Source organism: Dama dama, chromosome 5, assembly GCF_033118175.1.
Source record: "Dama dama isolate Ldn47 chromosome 5, ASM3311817v1, whole genome shotgun sequence".
In the NCBI taxonomy this organism is placed as follows: Eukaryota; Metazoa; Chordata; class Mammalia; order Artiodactyla; family Cervidae; genus Dama; species Dama dama.
This window is the reverse complement of record NC_083685.1, coordinates 78,208,599-78,222,133: the sequence shown is the minus strand read 5'-3', so window position 1 is coordinate 78,222,133 and position 13,535 is coordinate 78,208,599. Positions and strand designations below refer to the sequence as shown.

The 13,535-nt window shown below is 44.9% G+C and overlaps 1 protein-coding gene across 1 annotated transcript in view; it reads right to left on the bottom strand.

The window, feature by feature from the left end:
• SCPEP1 (serine carboxypeptidase 1) overlaps positions 1-13,535 on the bottom strand; it is a 29,971-nt gene that overhangs the window by 11,012 nt on the left and 5,424 nt on the right. Inside the window, exons 3-6 of the mRNA XM_061142595.1 lie at positions 7,794-7,883; positions 5,632-5,787; positions 5,170-5,244; positions 967-1,039 (exon numbers count right to left, since the gene is read on the bottom strand). Of these exons, the coding sequence (XP_060998578.1) occupies positions 967-1,039; positions 5,170-5,244; positions 5,632-5,787; positions 7,794-7,883 (394 nt within the window). The remainder of the gene's footprint in view (positions 1-966; positions 1,040-5,169; positions 5,245-5,631; positions 5,788-7,793; positions 7,884-13,535) is intronic.

Here is a 13,535-nt window from a genome sequence, read left to right as displayed (position 1 = left end):
CTGAGTCCCAGTAAGTTCCTGGTCTTGTTTTTGCTGACTGTATAGAGTTTCTCCATCTCTGGCTGCAAAGAATATAATCAATCTGATTTCGGTATTGTGGCTATGGTTACCATATTGAACGGTGCAGATCTTCTTGAAGGCATTGAAGCAGGTCTGTGTATCTTTCCTAGCACTGAGCATACCACCTGCTCCCTAGCAAGCAATTAATAATTGCACATGAAAGTGAACAGTAATTCTCCCCCAAAAGGGAGTATTTCTGGGGTGGAAGAGCGATGCATAAGGTGCACCTGGAAGGAGGGATTCAGGGCTGGGCAGACAGACTCATAAGGTCAGGTGGGTCATGCGAGCTGAATTCAGGAGATTTTGGACCAGACGAAGAGCACGTGCAAAGCTGGAGGCTGACCTACTGGTCTCAAGGAGGAACGCACGGTGACGGCTAAGTGCCTGCTGCCTTCATGTGCATCCTGGGTTTAGCTGTGTGACTTCAGGAAAATGGCTTAACCTGAATCTCACTTTCATCACCTCCAATCCTGGGATAATAATCCCATTCGTCCCATGGAGATGTCGTTAAGCTTCAGCAAAGTTAACACATATAAAGTGTTTAGTATTGTTAACGCAGCTGTGATGAGACCCTTGAAGGACGCGGGAGGCCAGTTCTGTCAATCTGAGAGAGACACTTGGCAGGAAACCAGCTGACCCCTCAGGTCTCGGGTCAAGGCTTCTGCAACGTCACGGTGCCCTCGGAGGTTCATCCGGGAAGGACACACAGAGGGCAGTCCTTTTCACAAGGTGGACTGAGGACGTCCCTGGCAGTCCACGGGCTGCCAGTGCAGGGGGCCCAGGCTCCATCCCTGGTCAGGGAACTAAGACCTTGCACATCGTGCAGCTCAGCCGCACCAACACACCTTTCCCCAACCCCCACCCCCGCCCCCTGCCAAAAAACAAATCTGAAAATGTCCTACTTACCGATGGGAGAGATCCAAGAGTCACCCAGAGCAACCCCGGCAAAGTTGCACCGGATGGTCCCTTGCTGAATGGCCTGAAAGGGAAGCCAAGAAACATCCTTGTCAAGAAGACCCAGGGACCTCCCTCCCTTCCTCAACAGGAGGGAGTCACGCTTTAATACACAGCCTTTCCTGAGTTCAGAACGCTTCTGCCCACCTGGGATGCTCCGGGTACCCAAAGACCTCAGACATCCTCTAGAGGGCAAGGGTAACTGTCCTGCCACCCACCATCTGCAAGATGAATAGGAACTGTGAAGTTCTCCCAAGGGTGTTGGCAGGATTTGTGTGGGGTCTGGTGCAGCCCCCGTCTTCTTTAGAAGGGACACAGGGAATATACAGAGTATAACCTTTACAAATTATAAATAATTATATTGTACATGAGAGTCTTCCCTGTAGCTTAAACAGTAAAGAATCTGCCTGCAATGCAGGAGACCCAGCTTTGATCCCTGGGTTGGGAAGATCTTATGGAGAAGGGAACGGCAACCCACTTCAGTATTCCTGCCTGGAGAATCCCATGGACAGAGGAGGCTGGGGGGCTACAGTCTGTGGGATCACGAAGAGTCAGACACGACTGAGCGACTAACACTACCACTACTATATTGTACATAGGGAATATAGAATATTGAATGTTAATTATACTTCAATGTATAAAAAAAAGTCATACAAATTCACTGTAAAATATTTACTCACAGAAGGAGGAAGGAGAAAAATGTGAAAAAAACTTTACCTCTGCCCCACCTACACCCTCACACCCATGAGTTAACCACAGTTAACATAGTATATATTATTCTAACTTCTTTCTTTTGTTTCATAAGCATATATATATTCGTATGTGTATATATACACAGATCCACCCATTCTTTCTGATGGCTGTAAACTGTCCATCATGGAAGGATCCACGTATTTCACTTAAGTAATCTTCTATAGATAATAATGCTCAAAATTCTCCAAGCCAGGCTTCAACAGTAGGTGAACCATGAACTTCCAGATGTTCAAGACGGATTTAGAAAAGGCAGAAGAACCAGAGATCAAATTGCCAACATCCGCTGGATCATCAAAAAAGCAAGAGAGTTGCAGAAAAACATCTACTACTTTTATTGACAATGCCAAAGTCTTTGACTCTGTGAATCACAACAAACTGTGGGAAATTCTTAAAGAGATGGGAATAACAGACCACTTTACCTGCCTCCTGAGAAATCTGTATGCAGGTCAAGAAGCAACAGTTAGAACTGGACATAGAACAACAGACTGGTTCCAAATCAGGAAAGGAGTATGTCAGGGCTGTATATTGTCACCCTGCTTATTTAACTTATATGCAGAGTACATCATGAGAAATTCTGGACTGGATGAAGCCTGAGCTAGAATCAAGATTGCCAGGAGAAATATCAATCATCTTAGATATGCAGATGACATCACCCTTATGGCAGAAAGCGAAGAAGAACTAAAGAACCTCTTGCTGAAAGTGAAAGAGGAGAGTGAAAAACCTGGCTTAAAACTCAACATTCAGAAAACTGAGACCATGGCATCTGGTCCCATCACTTCATGGCAAATAGATGGGGAAACAGTGGAAACAGTGGCTGACTTTATTTCTGGGGGCTCCAAAAATCACTGCAGATGGTGATTGCAGCCGTGAAATTAAAAGACTTGCTCCTTAGAAGAAAAGTTATGAACAACCTAGACAGCCTATTAAAAAGCATACACATTATTTTGCCATCAAAGGTCCATCTAGTCAAAGCTTTGGTTTTTCCAGTAGTCATGTATGGATGTGAGAGTTGGACTGTGAAGAAAGCTGAGCGCCGAAAAATTGATGCTTTTGAACTGTGGTGTTGGAGAAGACTCTTGAGAGTCCCTTGGACAGCAAGGAGATCCAACCAGTCAATCCTAAAGGAAATCAGTCCTGAACATTCATTGGATGGACTGATGCTGAAGCTGAAACTCCAATACTTTGGCCATCTGATGCAGAGAACTGACTCATGTGAAAAGACCCTGAAGCAGGGAAAGATTGAAGGTGGGAGGAGAAGGGGACGACATAGGATGAGATGGTTGGATGGCATCACCAACTCAATGAACATGAGTTTGAGCAAGGTCTGAGAGTTGGTGATGGACAGGGAAGCCTGGCGTGCTGCAGTCCATGGGGTCGCAAAGAATCAGACACGACTGAGCGACTGAACTGAACTGAATTAGATAGTCACTGAGCTTGTTTTTCTTTTATGGACATTGTAAGCAATAATGAGCTGAACATCCTCTAACACACATGCATGTATAAGCATTCCCACAGGACAGACTCTTAGAAGTGAAATTACTGGGGCAAAAGGCACATACATTTTAAAAGCAGACAGATACAGCCAAACTGCCCTTTTAAAAATGATTTACCAATTTTCCTCCCTAGCAAACATGCATGAGAGCACTTATTTCCCTGCTGTTCAGTCGCCTAGTCATGTCTAGCTCTTTGCAACCCCATGAATTGAGGCACGCCAGGCCTCCCCATCCCTCCTTATCTTCTGAAGTTTGCCCAAGGTCCTGTCCACTGTTTTGGTGATGCCATTCAGTCATCTCATCGTCTGATACCCTCCTCTCCTTCTGCCCTCAATCTTGCCCAGCATCACAGACTTTTCCAACGAGTCAGCTGTTTGCATCAGATACCAAAATACTGGAGTTCCAGCTTCAGCAGGAGTCCTTCCAATGAGTAATCAGGGTTGATTTCCCTTAAGATTGGCTGCTTTGATCTCCTTGCTGTCCAAGGGACTCTCAGGAGTCTTCTCACAGTTCGAAAGCATCAGTTCTTTGGCAATCCACCTTCTTTTCAGTCCAGCTCTCACAACCATACATGACCACTGGGAAGATCATTGCCTTGACTATTTGGACCTTTGTTGGCAGAGTAACGTCTCTGCTTTTCAACACACTGTCTAGGTTTGTCATAGGTTTCCTGCCAAGGAACAAACGTCTTACTAAAACTGGGAGTTACCAATTTTCTAAAATATTTGCAAATCTCACAGCTTTGATTTACTAATAAAAGCTGAACACCGTTCACATGTCCACAGGCTGTTTGCATTTCTTCAATAAATTATTTCGCCATTTTTTTTGCCAATTTTATATGATGACATTATCCTTTTTAAAGTGGATTTATTGATATGAAGACTTTTTTGTTATATATTTGTGAGTCTGTATACATATCTTTTAAAATTATTTATAGAACTCTAAGAAGTTTTAAATTTCTACAAGATCTAAATTATGTCAAAATAATCCTTTTTGGCTTTTCATCTTATGAAAGAAAGCTTTTCCTACCCAAGATTATAAATCTTTTCTACTATATTTTCAAGTACTCTTATAGTCCTAATTTTTACATTCAAATTTTTAATCTATCAAGAACTGATGTTTTGGACTTCTGTCATGGTCTAGCGGTTAAGACTCCATCTGCCAATGCAGGGGACATGGGTTCGATCCCTGGCCTGGGAAGATTCTGCATGCCTCAGGGCAACTAAGCCCACAAACCACAACTGCTCAGCCCTGCAGCCTATGAGCTGCAACTACTGAAGCCCACACACCCTCAACCCGTGCTCCACAACAGGAGAAGCCAACACAATGAGAAGCCTGTGCATTGCAACGAAGAGTAGTGACTGCTCACCGCAACTAGAGAAAGCCCGTGTGCAGCAACAAAGACCCAGCGCAGTCAAAAAAAAAAACTGATGTTTTATGCAAGGCAAGACTCTAACTTTACTATCTTCCAAAGTAATAGCCATTTGTCTCCAGACCATTTGCTGAACATTCTGTCTTTCCCACAGCAATTTGAAATACCATCCTATCATTTATATATGATCATATGTAAGTATGATATATATGTATCATATACATACAGTCACATGCATAAATATACATATATATTAAGTACAGATAAAATATGCTTCCAGACTCTTTAGCCTGCTACATTTATCTGCGTTTGTTGCTATACCAGCACCACATTGCTTTACTCAGCTGAATAGTTTGTTTAATATTGGACAGTGCCAACTTCACTATTCTTTTTGAAATTTTTTACGGTTATTACTACGGACTTACTCTACTTTCTATGTACAAGGTCCTATTCAAAGTATATTTAATTATCAGGTGAGTACAACAAGTAACATAATCAGTCTCTGTCTGGAACCAAACAAGTCATCTTCCCTGTTACCTTATAAAGTTCTAGAGCAATGCCAGCAGCCATCTTTCCTCCATAGGACTCTGAGAAAATGTAGAATGGAATTGTCTAGGAAGAAAAGGAATTTACAAGGAATTAAATATCCTGAATGCCTTTTTTTTTTTTTTTCTGAATGCCTTTTAATTGACATGAATCCATTTCAAGTTTCTGCTACATGTAATGACCAGGCAAAACAAAAACAAATCTGCTTCTGTTGATCTTTCCTCCCATATCTGATTTTTATGTTTCAGTAGAATACTGGGTGCAGGGTCATTGTTTCAAGCTAAAACCATCTTTAGAGACTATAGAAACAGAAGCCCACAACCTGATCCCTGGGTACAAAAAGGTTTTCTCTCGAATGAGCTGGGCGTGTAACTCGTGTGGGTGTTTGCACCTGATGAATTCAGTGCTGTGACCACGAGCCCCTCACTGAGCTCTTTCTGAGGCCCCGCTTACCTGGAATTCTTTGTGGTAATCAAAGAAGGTCTTCAGGAGAACCATCATGTCTGATGCCACGGTGGCCAGGTCTTTGGCATACGCATCACTCTTGTTCACATAACTGAATCCAGTGCCCACGGGGTTATCCACAAACAGGAGGCTGGCTGACTGGAGCTACATGCCACCCCAGGAAAGGCAAATGTTGCAATCAGAGAGCCAGTCCCCAACTATCTTTGGATCATCTTTTATGAGCTCAACAAAAGCCACACATGTGAGGATATCAGTGTGGTTATGGTCTGTTATCAAAACGGGTTTAAAAAAAAAAACTGGACTAGGGACACAGACTAGTAGAGCAAAGGAAAGGAAAGCCAAGAAGGGAAGAGTCACATATACGTGGGGATCGAAGCATCTAGGCTGTCACTGTCACACAATACAAACGTTCTGGATATAATACGTTAGCGCGGGCAGAACCATGCAGTGTCAGTCTGAGCAACAGCTCGAAGCAGTAGGAGGTCTGGCCCACACATATATTTTCTTCAAGATGAATCCACGTTGGCTGGCTTTACTGAACACTACAAAAACAGAATTTATTCTACCACCTTTCCCACAAAAGTTGAGAATTTTATATCCTGAAGGATCCCTAGTAATAACACAATCCAGTCATGTCCTTTACTGACTAGGAAATTAAAGGCCAGAAAAGGCCCAGGACTTGTCCAGGGTCACAAAGTTGGATAGGTAATGGCCGCATCAGGACCAAGGCCAGCATCTCCTCACTTCCTATTCAAGCTCTCTGCCCCGGTCACGTGACTGTTTGTCACGGGAGGCTTGGGGACAAGCCAGAGGGGGCACTCTGCTATTGCAAGTGGAAGTGATATTTCACCTGGAAGCATGTACAAGAATGTTCTGGCTGAGGGAACAGCCTGTGCAAAGACCCTGAGTCAAAAGTAAAATCCCACCAGTCTTCAAGTGGAGACAGACAAGAAAATGAAAGGACTCTGAGGGGAGCTTTGGGAGGAGGTGTTCCTGCAGTGAGTCTCAGAGGTGAACATGGTGAGCTGGGTGTGACCGGGTGGCCCAAGCAATGACGTTGAAGCCCAGGAATCGCCCTTGCAAAGGCCTGAAGGAAGAGGGCACTGGAGAGGAGCTGGGGGGTGTGCCTGGGGGCAGCAGGAGCCAATTTCTGTGTCAGAAACTGGATGTGATCTTCCGGGAACCTGCAAGACGGTAAACTAAGGAGGGACTGCCAGTGGAGCGTTTCACTCATGTGGCATGTGGATTACGGGGTGGGGCTGGGGGAGTCCTTTGAAAGCACCCCTGAAAGGTAGTGAAAGAGGAGTGGATGAAAAATATTAACAACCTTGGGTATTAAACACAGAGCTACAAAAGGACCCAGAAATTCTCCCCAAAACTGAAACTAGGGACCCAACCAGTATTTGTATGCTAATGTTGCCTGCATTACTCATCACAGCCAAAAGGTAGAAATAACCTAAGGGTCCTTCAGCAGATGGGGGAGGAGCAGAGAGTGGAGGGTGGCCACGAGCCTAGAGCAATACCCCCACCCTGCCGAGCCCCTCAGCATCTGGCAGCCTGGGGGCAGGGGTCGAGCGTGGGGACAGCGGAACAGACCCCAGACTGGAGGGAGAGGAACAAGGGAGCCGGGGCTGGGGGCTGGTCAGAAAGGAGCTAGTGAGGAGGTGAAGCTAAGACTGAAGGCACAGGGCAGAGTCAGAGAACCAGAGAGGTATCAAAAGGGCAGAAGACAAGGGGTCTGAAATCTGGAGGAAGACAAGCATTGAGACAGGAGGGGAGGAGAAGAAAGAAAGGACTGGAGGTCGTGGCCAGAGGGTGGGGCTCTGGGGTTTGAGACTGTAGGAAGGTCTAGCACCTGGGTAATGCCAAGGTCCAGGTGTCTGCTACAGCAGACGGGGGTTTCTGCAGGGAAGTGGAGAGAAAGGTCGCTGAGTTGGGAAGGTGACTGGTGTAGGACAAGCTGCCTTCAGAAATGGAAGTGGCTGGTGGAGTGGAGGCCTGTGGACAAGCGCCCAAGGTCCCCTTGCATACAGAGGAAGAGGGAGGGGGCGGGGTGGGGCCCCTCAACCTGGGGATGGGATGGGATCGGGTGGGGCTCAGTCTGGGAGAGGCCACGTGGCACTGACAGTTCAGGGCCTTCCTCACTGTACCCAAGTGGTCTTTCGTGGTTGGAGATCACTGTCAAGGGGCCCGATTTCCTCAAAGTTTCCAAAGCCAGTGCTGGAAGCACCTGGACCACCCTGTGGAAGAAAGAAAGAACCAAAAATAAACTCGGAGAAAATGTCTGTCAAACTTTCATCGTGACAACAATGACCACATTCACGGTAAATTATTTATGATTCAGTGATGGCTGGGTCCGCCTCATACACAGGGCACAGCTGGTCCAGGGAGCTAGGGATGCTGAAAGCTCAGCTCCTCTGAGCAGCGGTGCCAAATCACAGCTCAGAGACAGCTGCGAGTGAAGCAGAACAGGGCAGCTTTATTACTTCGCCAGGTAATGGGGGACACAGCAGGCTAAGGCCTTCAAAACCAAGAGTCCCAACTTGGGGAAGATGGTGACAAGTTTTATATTACTAGAAATTGTTCAAAGAGGGTGTGATCAGCTCACAGACATTCTTCTCATGGGTTGGTGGTGAGGTAAGGGGTCAACCTTGGCAACCTTCAGATCCACCTGGTCTGGGGTCTACATGCTGGTGGGCGGCACATTATCATTAATCATTAACTTCTCCTACCTGGGGGTGGGGGGGGCGGTTTCAACATAAGCAAAATAGCTCAAAGACACTGTGGTATGTAATCTTTGATGACGCCTTCATGGATCACAGCCTTGTCGTGGCAAAGGGGTCTGTGTAACTCAATGAAGCTATGAGCCATGCCAGGCAGGGCCACCCAAGACAGGTGGTTCATAGTGAAGAGTTCTGATGAAATGCGGTCCACGGGAGGAGGAAACAGCAAACCAGTTTAGTATTCTTGCTGAGAAATCCATGAATAGTGTGAAAAGGCAAAAATATATGACACTGGAAGATGATCCCCCCAGGTCAGAAGGTGTCCAATATGCTACGGGGGAAAAGTGGAAAGCAATTACTAGTAGCTCCAGAAAGAATGAACAGACTGGGCCAAAGTGGAAATGATGCTCAGCTGTGGATATGCCCGCTGGTGAAAATAAAGTCTGATGCTGTAAAGAATACTGCATATGAACCTGGAATGTTAGGTCCATGAATCAAGGCAAATTAGAAGTGGTCAAATATGAGAATGGCAAGAGTGAACATGGACATCTTAGGAATCAGTGAACTAAAATGGATGGGAATGGGTGATGATTCAGATGACTGTGGGCAAGAGTCCCTTAGAAGGAATGGAGCAGCTCTCACAGTCAACAGAAGAGTCCAAAATGGGGTAATTAGATGCAATCTCAAAAAGGCAGAATGATTTCAGTTCATTTCCAAGGCAAACCATTCAAAGTCATGGTAATTCAAGTCTATGCCCCAACCACTGGTGCCAAAGAAGCTGAAGTTGACTGGTTCTACAAAGACCTATAAGACCTTCTAGAACTAACACCAAACAAGGATGTCCTTTTCATCTTAGGGGACAGGAATGCAAAAGCAGGAAGTCAAGAGATATCTGGAGTAATGGGCAAGTTTGGCCTTGGAGTACAAAATGAAGCAGGGCAAAGGTGAGCAGAATTTTGCCAAGAGAACACACTGGTTACAGCAAACATTTTTATCTAACAACATGAGAGTTAACTCTACACATGGACATCACCAAAAAAGGTCAAAACCTAAATCAGACTGATTATATTCTTTGCAGGCAAAGATGGAGAAGCTCCATATAGTCAGCAAAAACAAGACTGGGAGCTGTCTGTGCCTCACATCATGAGCTCCTTATTGTAAAATTCAGACCTAAATTGAAGAAAGCAGGCAAAACCACTAGGCCACTCAGGTATGATCTAGATCAAATCCACTATGATTATATAGTGAATGCGATGAATAGATTCAAGGGATTGTATCTGGAAGAAAGAATGCCTGAAGAACTATGGATGGAGGTTCATAATGTTGTACAGGAGGCAGTGACCAAAACCACCCCCAAGAAGAATAAATGTAACAAGGCAAAACGGTTGTCTGAGGAGGCCTTACAAATAGCTGAGAAAAGAAGAGAAGTGAAAGGCAAAGGAGAAAAGGAAAGATATACCCATCTGAATGCAGCATTCCAAAGAAGAGCAAGGAGACAGAAGAAAGCCTTCCTCAGTGATCAGTGCAAAGAAGTAGAGGAAAACAGCAGAATAAGAAAGACTGGAGATCTCTTTCAGAAAACTGGAGATATCAAGGGAACATTTCATGCAAGGTTTGGGCACAATAAAGGACAGAAACAGTAAGGACCTAACAGAAGCAAACGAGATTAAGAGAGGTCAAGAATACATAGAAGAACAATGCAAAAAAGGTCTTAATGACTCAGACAACCATGATGGTATGGTCACTAACCTAGAGCCAGACCTCCTGGAGTGTGAAGTCAAGTGGGCCTTAGGAAGCATTACTACGAACAAGGCTAGTGGAGGTGATGGAATTTCGGCTGAGCCATTTGAAATCCTAAAAGATGATGCTGTTAAAGCATTGCATGCAATACACCAACAAATTTGGAAAACTCAGCAGTGGCCAGAGGATTGGAAAAGGTCAATTTTCACTCCAATCCCAAAGAAGGGCAATGCCAAAGAATGTTCAAACTACTACACAGTTGCACTCATTTCACATGCTACCAAGGTGATGCTCAAAATCCTTCAAGCTGGGCTTTAGCAGTACGTGAATCAAGAACTTCCACATGTACAAGTTGGATTTAGAAAAGATAGAGGAACCAGAGATCTGTTTTGCTTTGTTTCTGCCTGGTCTCAGACCCCCTCCCTTCCCTAACTATCAACTGCTTGAATCTGCCCACGGGAACTCAGAGAAGGTTATGGAGGCTGAATGAAAGCAGTCTCCTAAAATCAAAGAAACGAGGAACACAGGAAGGCCCCGACAGGGCCCTGCACAGGGTCACCAGGGACGTGTGGACTTACTGAGACCCTAGTTACTGCTGAAGTCTTGTTAACAGGAAGTGCCCGGGTCAAGTGTTCCCAGAGGGTACTTTCTTCTTTGATTCTCTGAGCTTGAGTCATGGCCTGAGGTGGGGCTCGCTGACTTCAAGACATCTCATCCAAACCCTCTTCCTTTGAAGATGAGCAGTAGGGCCCATGGAGGGGACGTGTAATTAGGGCTGCCACCAGGACTGGCCCCGGGGCCTTGTGACTCTCCATCACCCGCCCCTCAGTGACCCTGAGGATTTACAAGGGACCCAGACCAAGGGGCCGTTTGATCAAGACGATCCCCAGGATATAATGCAGCAAACACAGAAGTCCCAGGGCAGGAAGCACTCAGTCCCCTGGGTGGCTGACACGAGGCAGGATTCAGGGCAGAAGGTCAGGGCTGGAGCCTCAGAATACAAGAGGCAGAGGTTCTAAGGTCTAAGAGAAGGCAGGAGGTCCTTCAGGAGATAGTGAGGGGAATAGGATGATAGGTGCTTTTCTGGATAAAACCTCAGAGGCTGGGAGGACCAACAGGATAAGCTTGAAGTAAAAGGATACTGTCTCCCTATCCGTGCAAGACGGATAGGAAAGGGAGATATGCAAAGATGGAAGGAAACAGCTCGGCAAATCAGAAGCCAGGCCCATCTATAGAGGGAAATCTGAAGGAGAAAAAGGACAACATAGAATCTGGGCTCAGGGGTATGTAAAGGACCCCGACAGGGAAAGACTTTATGAAACTATCTAATGTGCTGAAACTATGCCAAGCTAACTATTACAAAACTAAGAGGCTATAAATCTCTCTAATTATATGCACTCTATATCTTAAGATTTCCTAATGCAGCAGTAAAAAGCTCACAAGTCAGAGGGAGCTGTTCATTAAAGTCATATCTAGAACAGCAAAAAGATGCAACTCCAATGTCCCCCAGCAGGGCAAGGGGTTAGTAAGCCACGATCACCTAAACCATGGAACGTGACATGAGGGTCACAAACTATGAGAAACTATATGACAACGTTGAAAAATGCATGTAACACACAATGAATTGAGAGCAAAGGTCCTCACCACTGGCAGAACAAAAAGACCTACTGAACGGGAGAAAATGTGTGAATGACATGACCAAAAACGGGTTAATACCCAACATATATAAACAGCTCATGCAACTCAATATCAAACACAAAACAACACTGATTTAAAAGTGGGCAGAACATTACGGACATTTTTCCAAAGAGGAAATGCAGATGGCCAGCAGGCACATGAAAAGATGCTCAGCTAATTACTGCTAATAATCATGGAAATGCAAATCAAAACCACCATGAGATATCACTTCATGCCTGCCAGAATGGCAATCATCAAAAAGAACAAAAATAACAAATGTGGAGAAAAGGGAATCCTTGTGTTCTGTTGGTGGCAATGTAAATGGGTTCAGCCACTGTGGAAAAGAGTATGGAGGTTTCTCAAGAAAACTAAAGCTAAAGCTACCACATGATCCAGCAATTCCACCCCTAGGTATATATCTAAAAATAATAAAGACACTAATCCAAAAAAATACATGCATCCCAATGTTCATAGCAGCCTTATTTATAATAGGCAAGATATGGGAGCAATGTAAGTGTCCATCAACAGATGAATGGATAGAGAAGATGTGGTCCACATATACAATGGAATACTGCTGTTGCTGCTGCTGCTGCTAAGTCACTTCAGTCGTGTCCGACTCTGTGTGACCCACCAGGCTCCTCCGTCCCTGGGATTCTCCGGGCAAGAACACTGGAGTGGGTTGCCATTTCCTTCTCCAATGGAATACTACTCAGTCATAAAAAAGAACAAAAATTTGCCATTTGCTGCAACATGAATGGGAGGGCTTGGAGGGTACTATGCTAACTGAAGTAAGTTAGAAAGAGAAAGACAAATACTACATGATGTCACTTATATGGGGAATCTAAACAATACAAAAAACTGCTGAATGTAACAAAAAGAACCAGACTCACAGCTATAGATGACAAACCAGTGGTTACCAGTGGAGAAAGGGGAGAGGAGAGGGGCAATGTAGGGGAAGGGAATTAAGAGGTACAAACTACTACATATGAAATAAGTAAGTTACAAGGATATATTGTGCAACACAGGGAACGTAGCCAATATTTTCTAGAACCATAAACTGAGCATAATCTTTAAAAATTGTGAATTATGGTATTGTATACCTGTAACTTATATAATATTGTACACCAACTATACTTCAATTTACACACACATACACACACACACAAGAGTAAGGGTCCTTTGAGTGAAAGCTGGGCCCCTTTTTCCTAGTGGACTTGCTAGGCTGGGATTGAACCAAAGTGAAAGGGAGGCAGGCTGGAATCTTAGGGGTGTGGTCTTTGTGGGAGAAATCCCATTTTCCTGTTTTGTTTTACTTGAGATTGTACTACTGCAAAATCATTTCTGCCTAGGACTTTGCGATGGGGCACTTTCATGGCCCAGGGGTACGCAGTGACTCTGGCAAATGTGTCACAGGAAAAACTGAAATGCTTTAAATGAGTTGAAAGTGTACTTTAAGTAGCACAATACATCACTCAGAGCTATTCCACTCAGAAGACACGACCTCAGTTCTCAAAGACCCGCCCAGAGAAGCGAGTGTCCATGTTCCCAGCAGGCTGCTGAAACAGATTGTCTTTGAACCTGCATTAATTGTCTCTTTCTCATGCCTACTCTTTTCCGCTTCCCTCAGGTTTCTGGGGATAAAGAGCCAGTTCATTAGCCAGTTGAAGACCATCAAATAGCATCTCAGCTCACAGTAATCAAAGGTCACAAACCGGATGGTTTCCAGGGGCCAGAGGCGCACCTCGGGGAGCA